Source organism: Gordionus sp. m RMFG-2023, chromosome 5 (genome assembly GCF_954871325.1).
Source record: "Gordionus sp. m RMFG-2023 chromosome 5, tfGorSpeb1-WG-v2, whole genome shotgun sequence".
Taxonomy (NCBI): Eukaryota; Metazoa; Nematomorpha; class Gordioida; order Chordodea; family Parachordodidae; genus Gordionus; species Gordionus sp. m RMFG-2023.
The window spans coordinates 11571814-11590214 of NC_088779.1; the positions used below are offsets into that span (position 1 = coordinate 11571814).

Below are 18401 nucleotides of genomic sequence, written 5' to 3' on the forward strand. Positions count from 1 at the left end.
ACGGAAATTCGCTGCGAAACATATGAAATTTACTACGAAGAATACAAAAATAAAGAATATTTTGCATACTTCGTTGCGAAATCGCACTAACTGTGAATGCAAGGTTACGATGTAGTAGTTCTAAGTTGGAGCGAAATTTCATTAATTTTTTCTCTTTATAATATTCAATTTAATATATACTATCGATACTATCTAATCTATAATATTAATTATTTGTGAATTAACAGTTTTAGAAGAAGCTGTTTCAGAAAATATCCTTGCCTCCACTACTGGAAAACTTTGAGGATTAAGAATCCAAATATAATATATTTTTTTTATAATAGTCATATTATAATATCCCCATTGGCGTATGCAGCGGGGGTGGGGGTCAGGGGGACAAATCCCCCCCCCCCCAAGCCAAAAAATGCAGATGCCGGATTATATTTTTCAAAAATATTATTGTTAATATCTATATATATAATCACCGTAATCAAGAAATGAACGTTTTCGTATAATCTTAATGTTAATTTTTATTTTTCCTATTATCTTAAGGTTATTTTTTTAAGAAAATTTTTTGTACATCAAGGGATTCGAACCCATGACCTCAGCCACTTTCTATATTAAATTTTGTAATATAATCTTTCTTATATATGTTATTAATTTGTTATTAACATATTTTTCGATTAATTTATATAATTTAGATCTTATTGTGTTATATTAAAAAGAACTAACCTCACCTCAAATTAAGAAAAGAATGAATATTATTTAATTTAAAATAGCAAATTAAATTATATTTAGCCAATTGAAAAATAAATATTTATCTCATATTAATTTTAGCGTAAGTATTTATATTCAATCAAAGTAAAATTTATTAATTTTTATATTACAATTTAGATTTAATAAATAAATTTAAATTATTTACCATCCCAAAATATGATAGTAAAATTTTTTTTATCTCAACCACAATATGGGAGCTCTGCAAATAGTATAAAATACCTATTTATCAATATCTTCTCATGCCAGAAAATTAACCTCCCTCACTAATCCTAAATACTTATTATAATTTAGATTTAACAAATAAATTTAAATTATATTTAGCCAATACATTTATCTCATATTACCACCCCAAAATATGCCAGTATAAAAATTATATCTCAACAACAATATTTGAACTCTGGAAATGACATACAATACCAATTTATCAATATCTACACTATATTTTTGATTACTTTCATATACTAAATTTAATAAAATGAATAAATAATCACTAAAATTTGTCATTTATTTTATATAAAAAAATGTATTTTAAAAAAATTCATATAAGAGTTCAAGATTTTATTATTCCCGTCATTCTTGAAGGGTTATCAACTAGTTAATTTATATTTGTTAATATTTATTCCTATCTCATATATATATAATTACATTTATTTGTCATATTCATCTACTAAGTTATTTTATCAATTAATTTCGATTTCAAGTTTTCCTTGGCGTAATTTACCTATTATTTTCAAATTTTAGTCGTAATATTTATCTAAATTTATAGCCAAATAATAATTATCTCTGAAACTCCTTGTCCAACAGGGAGAAAGAAATTGCAAGCTTGTCCAACGAGATCGAGTCTCCGCCATCAAGCAGTAATAGCTTTTATAGAGTTAGAAGAGCCAATTATTAATGCTATTACTGAAATATCACAATGGCTTGTAAGAAATATTTCCTCAGAAGCAAGAAAATTATTGGATTCAATACTTATTCCAAATTTTTGAATGTATTATTTAATTATAGTAAACTAATGAGAGAACATTCTATTTTTTAAAGAATAACAGAGCCTTGCAGAGGTACCATTTGCAGGAGACGGCCCAGATTTTTTTTAGAAATTTTTTCCGGTTCGGGATTTTTTTTTTAAAAATTTCAGGCCCGGCCCGGCTTTTTTGAAAATAAAATTTTCAGGCCCGGCCCGAATTTTTTTAAAATAAACTATATTTATTTTTGATTTTTATAGCTAATAATGGCGATTTAGTTTTAAAATATACAGCTTGGCCCGGATATTTTTTCTAAAAAAATTTTCATGCCCCCCGGGTGTTTTTTTAAAAAAAATTACGGGCCCGGCTCGGGTATATTTAAAAAAATTAAAATACGGTCCGGCTCGGGGGCCGGGCCTGCAAGTCTGTGAAAAATATACCTATGAAATACAACATCTGAAAGTAGATTGAATGATTTGGATCTTTTGAATATTCATAGGCATTTAACGCCAAGCAAGAATAGATAATTGAAAAATTAGCTCAAAACATACAAAATACAATTATTCCTAAGAAACTTTTTGTGTATTAATTTATATTTCCAACATTTAAATTTTCTGTACTTTATATATTTTAAAAGCTCAAAAAATTCAAATTTCAATTTTGGGTTATTTAAGTGATTCATATCGTGGGTTATATTCATTTTATATTTTATATTTCACATTTATTTTGTAGTTTTTCAATGCCGGTTTATATATATAATTTTTTTTAATTTACATTAGTTTAAAATTGTGTATTAGAAAAGTTATTAGTCCTAATAAATTTCTTAGTATTTTTAATTAACAATAATAAAAATTTTATTATCCCCCCCCGCCCTAACCAAATTCCTGCGTATACGAATATCCCTGATGAATCATAAATCTCTGAATTCCTAACTACCATCAGATCCATCAAAGAGATCATGCAGGTGGATTATATAAAAATCTAACCATCTTCAAGCCATCAACATAAATTAAATTTTTCTCTAAGCCATACACCTTTGGACAGTGTAACAAAACTTTTAAACACCTTATTAAATGGTCACCCTGCTATAATAACAATTTTCATTATGCGCGATACCTACAAAAATATTAATCGAATTGAATATCACTATTATTAATAGATGTTGATTTTATGACCAAGAAGTGATACACGGTATCACCAACAACACTTAAACATTGTATAAGTTTAATTGGGACATTACCATATAAATTATATTATTTATATATGTAAACGATCCCATAGATGTATAATTTAGCGTTTGTATATTGTAAATTGCATATCGCTTGAGCGATAGACTGATAACTATGAACGAGGCCTGTCAACATGCATTTACTAAGCGATAATAGCTCAACTCAAAGAATATTTAACTGAAAAAGCATGGGCGTAGCCAGGATTCTAATAAAGGGGGAAGGCATTATTAGTTTTCGGGTTTCCCGGTTTTTTCATAATATTTATTGTAGGCATCTATGCCCACTTATTGTAATGCTTTCATTATATTAGATTGTTATAAAAATTACTTAGGTTTTCACTTATTTAAATATAAAAATGCATTTTTTAAAATAAATAAAAATTGAATTATAGTGGTCATTTTAAAAGTTATTAAATTTAACTAATTTCCCTTTCTAATTTATATTTATAATAATATATTGTATACTTTTTTATGGGAAGGGGGGGGGGGGTAGGAAGGTTAGGGTTTGTAGGGGGAAATTTTTTTAAAATGATATTTACAAGAACAGGGAAATTTATGAAGGGAATTCGACTTACCTTTCACATCCGACTACGTAAGGAAGGAGATTTTTTAATTGGATTTAATATATTCCTAAACAAAGATCGGAAGTAAGGAGATTAAAGGTTTAAGTGATATTGGTTAGGGTCCATAATGTACTAAAGTTTTAAAAAAAAATTTTTAAATAAAATTAACTAGTGTTTATTAATAATTTGTCAAATCTGTCAGGTCCTGCGATTTTAAATAGACGAATGGCAATTAAATCAGCAGTTATTAGGGCAATTTCCTAGGTTCGATATTCGAAAATTATAAATTCGTTTTTATGCTACTTTATTAATTGCGAAAAATTTAAAATGATCCAAAACCTTGATGAAAAATACAATATCGATAAAATTGCATCTATAATTGGGATAAATTCAAATGATATTGTTCCTCATGTGCAAACATTAAAATATAACTCTGATGATTCTATTAAATTAATTGAACTAGATGCAAATTTAATGAGGGCAATTCAAGATGGTCAAAAGTTTAACCAAAATATGTAACTAATAATTTTTATTAAAGTTTAGTAATAAGAGGAGAGTATGAAGATAGTTTAATTTTATGTACAGATAATAAAACTTTTGAACTTAAAGAAGCTGAAACAACAAATTCACTACTAATAATTTCAAATGGTTTAGCCAATGAAGAATTGTTGACCAATCCTCCACTTGAAAATAATTTGAAAGTAAATTTTAAATATCAAATTTATTTTTGCTTGTATACCATAGATTGAACATCTAACTCACAACTATATAGAGCCTTGCTTGATTAAGCCAAACTTTTTAAAATTAAAAGAATCCCTCGAGCCAACAGCTTATAGAGGTCCCACTTATGAAATTGAATTAATTGATTTTTTTAAAGTTTATAAATAAATAATATTTATTAAATTATAATAAAATGTTAAGTATTCAATGAAAGATTTAAAAAACTTTATACAAGCAAGTGATCAAGAAATACTTAAAGCACTATATGAATTAAATGCAACAATAATCAATGGTTTAAAAAAATATATATGATAATTCAATTTTAATTATAGGTTTTTACAGAATCATAGAAAACACTTATTTTAATCAAATAGTGAATCATATATTGTCATTAATTGAAGAAAATTCATGGTCATATAAGAATGTATATTTAAATGAAACATTATATACATTAGAAGAGTTATTTCCAAGGTTATTAAATAAAATTTAAATTTTAGAGATAAATTCTTTTTTTTATAAAACTCATATATTTCTTCGAAATATTTTTTTTAGTTGAAAATATAACCAATAGAATAACTAAAATGTTTCTTCAGCATATTAATCTTATTTTGCTCATATCTTTTATCAATCTACAACATTTTGAGTATTATAGATAAGGGTTTGGAAATAAAAATCAATTTGATTTAAATCAAGTTGGGTTCAATTATATTCAGAATTAAATTCAATAAATTCATTGCTTACTCAACAATTTTTTATGTATATTTTAACATTAAAAGTTATTTTATCCCTCATTTCTTTAATAGTTTTTAATTGTATACTTAGTGTCTTATTAAGTATTATTTGATCAAACTGCAACAATGATGTTGGAGATGGAAATAAGATAATAGAAGGTGAACATGCATTTTTATCAGAGTTGTTAAAAGATACTTTTTAAATGGATCCAGATACAGATACATAGTCTTAAAAGTTATCTAGATACAGATACAGCCTCTAAAAAGTTATCAAGATACAGATACATTTTTTATTATGCTCTTATAGGTTTGCATAAACTTAAATTAATATTATATTGTGAAAATTCATGATTATTAGATTTCAGTAATAAAATATTTTCAAAATTTTGATCATTTAGGCATCCTCGTTTATCTGTAAAGACATTTTTAGCAACACTAAATAGTCTTTCCACAGGGGCGCTGAAGGAATTGTAGTGTTATATTTAATAAATAACAATTTTATATCAGGGTATTCTTTAAAAATGCTAAAATCTCTATATTCATTTTTGAAAAAATTATTTAAAATTTGTTGATTATCAAAATTTAAATCATTATTAGAAATTATATCTGCTGTAGGGTACTGAAAAAATCTGAAATTAAATTATTTGTTTTTTTTGGCAGGTTATTTGCTTGCAGTCAGTTGATGACTTTGATAATTCACCAATCTTTGTATCAATTGTTTCTTTATTAAGATTTTCTTCCATTTGCAACCATGTCCAATCAAGTTTAAAAAAAGGGTGGAGCATGGTTGCTATAATATTATCTTCAAATAAGGTCACAATAAACCTAGAATTATTAAATATTTTAAATTTATTATATTAATTTACCTATCCTCAATCCCTTTAAGTAAGGCATCTAAGAGTGGTAAACAGAATCTCAGGTTCATTTCTTTAAAATTCTTTAATTTGATAATAAGTTGTGAAATAGTTGCACAGTAATAAGCTGTGCACATATACTTATCTCCCTGCAAAATATCAAGGGAATTAGCTATTGGCTTCATTAGCCAATTTAAAATAATGCTATATATATAAATATTATTTATAACTTACTAAACAATATTCATGAATTAAATCACATTCATTAGGTAAAAACCTAGGTAGTTTTATTCCATCACATATCTTGTCCACTTTGTCAGATTTAGCTTTTATAATTTCTGACATTAATTGTAAGGCATTATAGGTGGAGTTCCATTTAGTTATATTAGGACATATAAAATAATGACCAATATATTTCTTAATAATCTCAGATGAAATAGGAGACTTATTTTGCCTATTCCATATATTTTGGCATTTATGTAGTGTTGTGCTATATATCTGATGAAGAAAATATTACTTATTTAATTAAAATTAGTTTTACCCTCTGATATTGTTTACACTGCATGGCTCTATTGGCATCCACAGTGGCTATAAGATTCAATGTGTGACTGGCACAACATTGGTGATAAACTAAATGATTCTGATAATTCAGAATCAGTATTATAAGTATTTGATATAGAAATTGGCACAACTGCTTCATCTTCCAGATCATCAATTGATTCACTTGTATTATTTTCAATTGGCTTAAAACTCTTTAATAAATTAAGTAATCAATCATATATTATGTTTATATTTATAATAAAATAAACCTAAAACATTTTATAAAATTTTTGGCATTATCTGTAATGGTCTTTGAAATTTTATTTTGAATGCAATAATCCTTAGCTATATCTTGTCAATTTTTTCCTATTTTATCATATGTATGACTACCAGTCATTCTTTTACAAGCCAACGCTATATATTTTTCTTTCCAAACTTATTGGATTTATATAGTGAACGGTTACTCCTAAGTATGAACTAAAAATTAAAATTTCTTAAAATTGCTAAATAATTTATTCTTAATTAATTATTATACAAATTTAAATGTTAGCTATACCGGCTATAGGCACTCCAACAATCTGCTGTGCATATTAATGATGGTTCTATAAGACTTTTAATTATTTCTTTCTTTTCATTTTCCCATCTTTGGGAAATTCTAACAACGTCTGTCGGCAAATTATATTTTTGTGTGGATCCAAAGTGTTGATCATTTTTTTAAAAGAAGGATTTTCAACAATTGAAAATGGCTGCATGCCATCTATAATAAAAGCAATAATTAAATCATCTAAAGTGCCTTGAGTTAAGTCAAAGGTCTTTTAGCAAAAATATTATTGGAGGATGAGTCTTGTCCAATATTTTCTTTGGTAGTTTTATTTTCCTTCCCCTTTTTTATTTTTGTTAACAAGGTTGCATGTTTTCTCTTAAAATTTAAATTAGAATTTTAAATATATAATATCTATACCCTTATGTGCTTCACGATATTGCACATTGAAGTCATACTGAAGGATATTTTTGTATTTTTAGGTAGACACGGCAAACATTTTACCATCAGAGAATTGTTTTCTTTGTTTTGAGATATTATTTTAAAATATGCTCTATAAATTGGCCATGGTAAAGAACTTGTTGTTGCTTCCTCTTCTTCATCGATATAGATATATATAAATATATAAACTTAAAAATTTAGTTATAAAATAAAATTTACTATTTCCTTTTTGTAATATTAAAATTTGTATGGTTTATTGATAAACTCGGACATATTTAAATTAATGAATATTTATATATATTTTTTATATATAAGTTTTAATATTTTATGTATATAAATTCTTTATTATAGTATTAATAAATATAAATATATTATAGTATTAATAAATATAAATATATAATATATATATATTTATTTATTTCATAAGCTCATATAAAATAAAATAAATTTTACAGTCAAATATTTTTATTTATAATAAAAAAAGGGGTATATAAAATGTATCTTAAAAAGTATCTAAAAACAGATACAGATACTCTAAAAAAATATCTAGATACAGATACCTTTCTAAAAAATCTATCTAGATACAGATACTACATTTTTATATCTAGATACTTAACTCAGATTTTTATAATAATTTTATTTGCCTTATGAGTTATTTAAATTAAAAATCAAATGTAAAAGAGTTCATATTTCATTATTATTCAAAAATCATCATATGTGTTCATATTAGTTGCACGTAAACTTTGATGTTTCTTGAGATATATGATATATCCTAGAAATCCATGAATACATTTTTTTCCAATGTTTGAATAATTTAATTTACAAAGGTCATAAATGAATATTAGAATTTTGATAAACTTTTAACTATAACATTTTATAAACTTGTAAAAATAATGCATATATATTATTCAATGGCATAGAACTTTTTATTGACAAATCATAGTATATGCTCACATAAAATTCCACTTTTCTTATTTTTTTTAAAATCAAATTTAAATATGCTTTGATATATACAAATAAATTAGTTACAATTACTTTAGTTTTGGTTTTTTGTGATTTTAAAATAGATTCTGGTTCTTAAACCTATTAATCAGAGTTGGGGAGTAGCAGTTATGTGAATACTTATATCTTGTACCTTATATACAGTATCCTTTTGACATTTTGAATAAGATACTAGTATCTATATCTAAGACCCTTTACTCTGAAAAGAATCTTGTATCCTTTTCATTTTCTTGACAAAAGATACAGATACAAAATTCATTTTTAAAAAGTTTACATATTACAGAATAACCTTATTTTCTTCATGGAAATCTGTTATGTATTAATTTTCCTTATTTTTTTGCCATAATTTAAATATATTGACAACCAAAATCAGTTGGAAAATTTAAAACTCACATTAGTTAGCTAAATATAAATAGCAACACCAAAACGAAATAAGTAAAGAATATATTTTATATATAAATGTGAAATAGCTGGGCTTCAGATACAGGTACATGTTGTTATATCATTCACGGGCACATTCTTTAATGGATCCTGTAACACTTGAGATCTTTGAGGGTCATGATTAAATGGATATTTTATTATACCACAAAAATAATCCAAAATAGACTTTTATAAAACACAATAAATTAAAACTAATAATATTTTAAGACTCAATATTAATTTTATTAAACCCTAAAAATAAAAGACTTTTATGAAACACAACTAATTAATTATAAAAAATTTGCAAACTAAAAATGAGATTCAGATAAACATAAAAATTAGTCCCTTTTACAGGGAAAATAAACAGCACAATTATAAATTAAAATAAAATTGGCGCAAAGTGAGAAATAGCGGGGATAAAAAACCCCCCTATATTTTCCGAACTCTAATTATACCTTCGGATTCAGGACGATCTCCTGTATCTGACTATCTAATTTATAATTAATGAACACCTTAAAGGAATCCAAAAGTATAAAAAACTATTAAAAGAAAACATAAAAGCCATATATTTTAATTATATCATACAAAAGACGGGCTTAAAAATATATATAATAAATTTTGATGTATTTAAGGCAAAACAAAAGAGGGATAAAAAAAACTAGTTTAAAATAAAATAAGAGAAGCCATATTTAACAAAATGGTACTCGATAGTATATCATTACCAATTTTATGTAAAATTTTTAATTTGTAGGATGATCAACACTCATGGTAGGGTAGAAAAAGGTAGTGAACGTGAAATTATGGGAATAAGTTTCCCTGAATCATATCCCAATCTTAAAATTTTATATGTAAATTTTTTTAAAATAAAGGGTGTAAACCCTTGACAATAAATGCTCATATCAACTACTCAATTTTACTTTGTGTAATTATTATTTTATTAATGACACTAAATGAAGCTGATATATTGTGGGATAAATCATTTTTTATATGGTTTTTCTTCTCCACCCTTTTAGATATGGAAAAAAATTATAATAATATTATAACATAAAATTATTATACAAATAATATACTTTAATATGTTTAACAAAATTTGTAAAGTTTGTTGAACCCTTTATCATTTTTCTGTTTGTACAGGTTTGACATTCAGCCTGTGCTGACTTTTTTGACTTAAATTATTTTGAATAAATTTCCATATAAAATTTTATAATTGGGATATGACTCAGGTTTCCATAATTTCACGTTCACCACCTTCTTTATCACTACTAGGAGTGTTAATCATCTCACAAATTAAAATTACATAAGTTACATTCATATATAAAATATATTCTTTAATTATTTCGTTTTAATGTTATTATTTTTATTTACCTATCTTAATGTGAGTTATAAATCTTCCAGTTGTCATGGCGGAAAAAAATAAGAAAATTAATTCAAGATACCTAAGAAAATGAGATTATATTCTGGGACTTTTTTAAACAGAAATATTAAAAAGTATCTACATCTTTTTTAAAGAAAATTAAAAATATGCAAGATTCTTTTCAGAATAAAAAATCTTAGATAGCGTACTACTATCCTCTTAAATATATCAAAAAGATGAGTAATAGATACAAAAGGATTTTATATCTTAGTTAGAAGCATTTAAGGTACTGTCCAACTCTGTATACCAATAATATAATTACTGCAGAGGTAAAAGATGCCACAAATTTATAAGTCACTCTCAGACTTGTCATCTAATTTCTTCAAATATCTGAAGGTATATTATATTATTTTATTATAAATCTCATTTATAATGATATTCATTACCATACATTCATTTGCAAAATTTAGAAAATTTTTATATTTATGATTGATAATGAAATGAAAAAATTATATATCTGATAATCTAGATTTGAAAAGAATAAGATTAAATATATTAAAAATAAAAGAAAAAAAATCGAATCTTAAATATTTTCTTATTTTGTTTCACTAGAACGTCTTCTAGAATCTTGCAAATTATATGAATCAAATTTACTACACAACCCAAAAAACTAAAAGAAATTGTGAAAACTCAAAAATTTTAACACAAATAACACTAGAGCTTTGAAATAATAAAAAGAAAACAATATATCAGTAAAAATTAAATAATCTATTAACCTCGTTTGTTTTTGAAGGAATGTCAATTATCTATAGTTGAACCTTGATACATTTTGATTTTTACTATATAATAATTTTTTTTAAAATATCTAATATCATTTTTGCTAAGTATCTTGTATTTTAAATACAAAATTTTTAAATAGTATCTATATTCAAATATAATTTTATGAATATTTGCACATGGTTAAAACCGATTATTATTACCTATATAGATAAAGTATAATTAGAAATTTTCTTTTATATTTAATATGGTTAAAAGGAAACCGATTATTATTACCTATATAGATAAAGTATAATTAGAAATTTTCTTTTATATTTAATATGGTTAAAAGGGGGGGGGGGTTCTGCTTCCCGTTCAAAGCTCTGATTTTAATAAATATTTTCGAATTAAACCTTCAATTTTTTTTTAGGGAAGTTGTAGAATTTGTTTTTAAATCTATGATGAAAAAACTTTTAACCACTAATCCCAGTAACATAATTAATAGTAATGATGATGTCTATGAATTAGATGAAATAAAGGTATAATATAGGATAAATTTGTATATGATTAAGTAAATATTTTATTTTAGATTTGCAGGTTTTTTGCTGAAGATATATTGAAAAATACCATTAAATTTGACTTCAAAGATTTTTTAAATATTTGGAAATTAAGCGTCCCCAAAGGTATTAAGACTCACATGACTTATTTAGAAGTATTATATGATAATTTAATTTTATATAAGTAAAATATATAATATATTCTTAAATATTGCTTAAAAAAATATTTTGTTGGTGTTTTGGATGCCCAACTATCCATGGCTTCAAAATCAAAATTAAATATAATTTTGCATAAAAATAAAATATTTATATAGAGAAAATAGGGGAGAGTAATAAAAAAAGGATAAAAATATATTCTTTGGGGTTGAGAAATATTTAAAATTGTTTAAGTTTGATGATATTTGAAAATAATAGTTTTATATTTTATATATATATAAGATAAAATAATTTCCATCTACATATAAGAAGATTGTAAACATCCTCTCTATTTTTTTGAGATTTCTACGCCTTCTCTTATTATCCTTTAAAGTTATTGTCTTCTAGCTATTTTGTAATTTTATTAAAAGATTCTGAATTTCTATTAGAAGCTAAGCGTGTGGTTTCAATGAAATCAAGATTTTTTGTGAATAATTTTTTGAAATAACGATGATGTGAATTGGCATGAAGGTAGCTATTAGTTTTCTAAAGTGTTGTTAAACGGCTTGATTTTTAAAAACGGCTAACCCAATATTTTAGCCAAAACATATTATGTAAGCCTCAAGATTTCGTTAACATGCCCAAACATTTCTGCCATCTAGGAGCAAATCTCCAGGTTTTCATAATATTTTTTTGGTAGAAACCTTGGGTTTCCTTTTTTAAAAATCATTTAACAACACTAGTTTTCTATAAATGGAATGTCTGAAAGAAGCATGTAGGTGTGGTTTACCATGTATTGAAGTTAACATTTGGGAGCTAATAGAATTATTAATTAATCAATTCTTTAAGAATCTTATGGGCTTATAGATCTTTCTGAAGAGTCTTTTTTAAGTATCAGGAGAGACTGGGGTAGGTAAACCACTTCTTATTTTATAATTAAATACACCAGAAGGCTAAAATTTAATCCTAATATAATTTTTATTAGTTTACATCTATAGATAAAAAATCTTTTAAAATAAATAATTAAAAATTTTCAAAAGATTTTTACATGACAGAATTTTAATTTTTATTAAAATATATAATCATTTATATGCAAATTAAATTTTATAGCAAAGTTTAAACACTCTTCTATAATTTGCAAAAGTTTTATGAGTATTTATTATGTCCAGATATTATTTCAATCATGATTGATTAGTAAATTTAGAGCTAGCGGGGCTTGCTAAACATACACGTCAATCCTTTTGAATGATTTTTTTAAATAATTATTACATTATTCGATATGGTGCGAAAATACAAATCCAACAAAATTAATCAGGATCATTTAATATTAATAAGGTTATATTTTTCTAATTAAATATAGTATAACTTGTACAGAACGAATGGATAAAGCAATAATGCTTGCTATATCTTGTGTTTTTGGAAGCTTCAATTTTAAGTGTTTACATATATTTAGTTTATTTCAATTGTGGGTGATTTTTGTATTTTTTAAGTTTTTAATTTCTTCATTTTCGAATAAGATAAGTGTTAGAACATAATTTTGTTTCTTCTTTATAACAAATAATAATAATTATTATTTTAAAATAACAAAGAAAATTAACTATCGATTATAAGTTCTCCTCTCTCACCAAATACCAGTATAAATATTCTAGCAATCCATTGAAGAATTTTTTTTGACAATCCTTTCCGCTAGCAAAGGTTGTTTTTGCTCTCTTGACAACATATTCATAACATCACTAGTCATATGATATATATAAGCCAGAAATCACATAACTGAATAATTAACATCTAACTCACGATGGGAAAAGAAATTAGTAACAGATAACTTTGCATATCATGGTTGATGCCTTTTGGGGAATCCTCTTTATCTAACCCATTCATACTAATATACCTTATTGTCACTTGACATCATCAATCATTTTAAATATCTGCCATTTATTTTTAACAAACCTAGCAGTTTAGTGTTCCTCTTCTCTCCCACTTACTAAAATCTTTATAAAAAATGAAAATGATTTTGATCACAAAAATAAATTTTCATTAGATATTATGGCTATCCTTCCATATTTCATAAAGCCTAAAAAAGGGATGTGCATGCACAAGAAAACCCGGTCAAATTATAAGAGAAAACTTCATGGGTATAAAATAAATATCATTAAAAGGTAAAAATGAACATTCCTAGGAGAACACATTACCAAATTTCTTAACATGCTATGTACTGGAAATTTTAATAATTGAAAATAACTATAAAAAAGTGTTATTCGAACTTAAAGTTTGCCAACTCCAAAAAAGGCTTGCTCAAATTTTTTTTCCCTAAAAATATTTGTCTCAATGTCGTAAAAGATTTAAAATTTTTTGGCTAATGCCATATTGGAGTTAGCCAAAGTTAGGTAATTTAACAATTAATAACATTATTTTTAAAAAAGAGGTCAATCAAATAAGTGAAACAAAAAGCATATAAATTTAACAAAAATTTTATTAATTTAATATATATCCGCGCCGGGCCTAGGGGCGGGCTCGTATATTTTAAAACCAAATATTTGAAATCGTAATAAAAATTAAAAATAAATATAATATATTTTTAAAATTTATCGTCCGAAATGGAACGCTTAATTAACTTTTTGCTCATATTTTTAATTTCCCTTTGAAATGATTTCTAAAATTCGGACAAAATTATTCAAAATAATGAAATTTTAAGCGGGGCGAGGTGGGTTAAAAAAGCTATGGGCCGGGCGAGGTTTTAAAATTCATTATTTTTTTTTCAAATCCTGGTCTGAAATTTTGACTGTTGGTATATGATTTACATCTCGCTAAACATCCAATATAAACTTTTTATGATAAACTTTTTGTTTTCTCGGTAATTAGAATCTAATTTTCGCCGATTAAAATCTCAGATGTCCGATTCACGATGACGAATCGTCTTTTCGGAATATATATTTATATCTATAAATGAGATTGCATCCGTTTAATATTTTTTAATTCACATTTTTTAAATTGTATAATAGAAATAGTTATTAGTCCTAATAAATTTATGCTTGATATTTTTAAATAACAATAATTTTATCTTAAAATTTAATAATCTCCCCCCACCACTTAAATTTTTTATGGATAAATATCCCCGGTCTTAGTATATTTTCTATTGAGACAATCTATGTTTTATATATTGGATTCGTTCCTGCTTACAGTTATTCCACACCTAGCTCACATAAACAAGATAGGAACATTTTATAAAAAAGGAATCTATTTTCTATTGAGACTATCTATGTTTTATATTGTATTCGTTCCTGCTTACAGTTATTCCACACCTAGCTCACATAAACTAGATAGGAAAATTTTATAAAAAAAGGAATCTAATATATTAATTAATACGATAATTATATGTAAATATTGAACTAATCGTCTTCTAGTTTTTAAATTGGGTTCACGATCACACGAGTTACTAGTTAAAAGTAAAAATTATACAATATTTTTAGATTTTAAGAAGAGAACAATTTTTTAAAAAAGGAATCTAATATTATTAAAGATAACTATTTTTATGCTAATATTGAAATATTCGTCCTCTATGCATTAAAATATGATTAAGCAAAATGATATAACAATAAAATATTATAATAAGTTGGATTTGGGTTGGTGCTCGAGTTTATGGATTTGGTCGATTAGATAGGCCCATTTGCTTGGTTTGGTTCTGGTTCATTTTTTCGATCAAAAACCATGACCGTGGTGTAAAACCATCCATTTAATCACAATGATGAGTTTACCTAGGTTTTTAATTACTTCAGAGTCTATAAATTATTTATGTTTTGTTCATCATTATCAATAATCATATCAAGATCTGAAGAATATAAAAACAATATTTTTAATAATAATATACAATTACTTTGTAGGCCAGCAGATAGCAAAGCATGCCTTCATATACTTTATCTAAAATTGATTAATTTTATTAAGATATTAAAAAAAAATTTCGGACAAATTTAATCGTTTATTAAATAATATCTACAATTTTCAAAAATAAAAAAAGTGATCTTAAAACACTATTTGTTATAATTGAAAAATCTATTTTAAATAAACTCTTTAAATACAATGTTCTGTCAGTCATAAATACCAATATCACTATAAAAATTAATATTAAATCTAAACATGTTAGTTATAAATGTCAATATACTAAATATAAATTTATTTAAAACAGGGTTCATTTAAAACATTAAACTGGGCAAAAAAATTAAAAAAAAATAAAACCCGGGCCGGGCCAATATTTTAAAAAAAATCCCGAGCCGGGCTGATAAAAATTTTTGAAAAGAAAATCCAGTTGAAATATCTTTACTTTTTACAAAATGCTGGAAACGCAAATCAGCTCTTATAAGCCGTGTCCTAGGTCAACTTATTACTTAATAGCCGGCTATTTAGTATCGACTGCATAGCCAAAAAAGCGATAAATTAAAAAAAAAATAAAGTACGAAAAATAGCAATGCCACCAAATACTAAAACAAACCAAAATTAGGGTGTCATAGCTCAAAAACCTTTTTGTTTATACTAAAAAGAAATTATGTATCCAGATTAAGTCGAACCAGGACACAGCCTTAATACTTGAACAAAATAATTAAAAACAGCGTAAAGGAAGTGATATAGAGTGGTATTTCAAGTTTTACTTTCTGATTTTTTAGATGCATAAAATTGCAGAATGTAAATGATTAATTTAATTTTGTATTTTTAAAGTGAAAGGGATTTTTGTAAAAGATGACTTTCATGATAAAAATATGATTTAAATATAAATGGACGGCATCTTATGATAAACCAAAAAATCGGAATTAATTATTTAAATGTGGGAGGAATAATCGGGAATTATGTATATAATTGAAATAGAGTATTATTATGCAAAATATATATTATTAAATTAAATAAAAGGGTTTAGCCATTGTCTTGATCGAAAATAACAAAAAGATTATAAAATTTTTACCGGAAGCATCTTTGCCTCAAAATACGAAAGAAAGACTGAATTCATTGTTTAAAATCAAAGAAAAATGGAGCTTAACAGAGTTAAAAATGTATTTTAAAGGATTTTTGGAAAATATCTCAGACAACGAGAATCCTAGTAAAAGCGATGATAATTCTATTTTAGGGACTCTTTTAAATAAATTTGCCCGTAAAATTATTATGCCGAACACTGGAGATGATTCAAATGATAAAGTGTATTATTGTTCGAAATATTAATGTATTATTATATTTTATATAAATTTTTCACAATTATATATATATATATTTAAGTTGAATAAATTAGCATATTTTTTTTTATAACCTTCATAAATTTTATAAAAAATATATCTTTTAAATAAGAGGAAAAGCTTAGAATAAGGATAAAGAATTCTATTGAGAAAGAAGAATATATCTGAAAGTTTAAATTAATTTTAACCTTAAATTTTAATTTACATTTATTTGCAACTAGGAATGGTTTTAATATCATGAAAATTTAATTTAGAGTAATGATATATTTACTTTTAATGTATTAACTATATCGTTAATTACGGTCTCTATACGAATTAGTTCGCCTTAATTAATAAAAAAAAATAAGGATCGCGTTCATATGATTAAATCTATAATAATTATTTTTTATTGCAAGGATAATCCTACATTCAACTTTGGTCGAGCGGGTGTTTTCATGTAACGAATTCCTTTGAAGCGATATTCCTTATTGAAAATTTTGGGAAACACTTATTATTAATTAATATAAATTTTTTTTAATGAACAAATTTTATAATATGTAATTATTGTTTTATATTTATATACATTATATTCCATGGTATATGCACATAAAAGAAATATAGTATTCATTGGCTATGTTATTGGATATTTTTTTATATTAGGCTATGTCTATTAATGTTAGATATAACATGCTGTGATATTGAACGAACCAGATTTTGATAGATCGAGGTAACATATAAATTTTTATATTTAAAAATAGTTATTTTCGAAGAGCGTCTCAGGCCTGGTCGGATGAGTATGTGTATCATCCGAGGTTCTGAGTTCGAATCCCGTAAGAGTCATGTTATTTTTTCTGAAGCCAGGTCTAGTTAGTTGAGTGCGTAAGCCGAATGTTCTGGGTTCGATCTTAAGGATCATTTTTTTTCTGAAGCCAATTGGCCTATTCCTACGAGTGTTTGTATCTCAATCCAAAGATTTTGAGTTTGTATTTTTTCTGAAGACAACTTGGTATCAATACCTGAGGGATGATATATAGTAGATCGGATTCGACCACGTGATTCCATTAATTAATATAAAATAAATAGGTCTTATTACTTTTTTTTGAAACTATATCTTGACCGTATTACATCTTACAGTAACCGATATGTCTATACTTGATTCTTTTTTTTTACTCCTACAAAAAATAACTGTATTAACTGTTTGATGTTCCAAAATTTTTATTTTACAAAATAAACTTCCTACTCCTTTCTATTCGATTGTTAGCTTGGGCAATTTTCTAGTAAGAAACCTACTTGTAATCGAGTTTGAAAGCCTTCATTTTAAAAAATATATTTATAAATTTGAATGGATGTGTTTTCGAATATACCACGTTCCTATTTTTATAAAAGATTTTTTATCATTGTGTTTTTAAAAAAAAATGTTTACAGCATTACTTTTTATACCTATAAACAAGGACATATAAAAAAAATAATTTTGCGTTTCTGTCCCGCCCAGGATTTTGAGTAAAAAATCTTTGAAGATCAAAAAATTAAAGATTTTTTCCATTTTTTAATCTTTAAAAGAGCAAGGATCTGATGATTTTTGAATTTTCAAATGTTAAATCCTGGTTCCGCCACCGTCTAGAATATCTATTTAATTAAGATTTCATATA

At 25.1% G+C, this 18401-nt stretch overlaps 1 protein-coding gene across 1 annotated transcript; it reads left to right on the plus strand.

Moving 5' to 3' along the window:
* Positions 1-3836: 3836 nt before the first annotated feature.
* On the plus strand, positions 3837-16762 carry LOC135930162 (sister chromatid cohesion protein DCC1-like). Its single transcript, XM_065466944.1, has 8 exons — positions 3837-4009; positions 4048-4210; positions 4254-4385; positions 4431-4521; positions 4562-4700; positions 11299-11407; positions 11458-11580; positions 16457-16762. Exons 1-8 carry the CDS (start codon positions 3837-3839, stop codon positions 16760-16762), a joined length of 1236 nt encoding a protein of 411 aa, XP_065323016.1.
* Positions 16763-18401: the final 1639 nt, after the last annotated feature.

Coding starts and splice junctions, on each gene's coding strand:
- LOC135930162 (XM_065466944.1), top strand. CDS start 3,837: ATGATCCAAAACCTTGATGAAAAATACAATATCGATAAAATTGCATCT. Junction 4,010..4,047: donor GCAATTCAAGATGGTCAAAA/GTTTAACCAAAA, acceptor TTTTTATTAAAG/TTTAGTAATAAGAGGAGAGT. Junction 4,386..4,430: donor AATTAATTGATTTTTTTAAA/GTTTATAAATAA, acceptor TAAAATGTTAAG/TATTCAATGAAAGATTTAAA.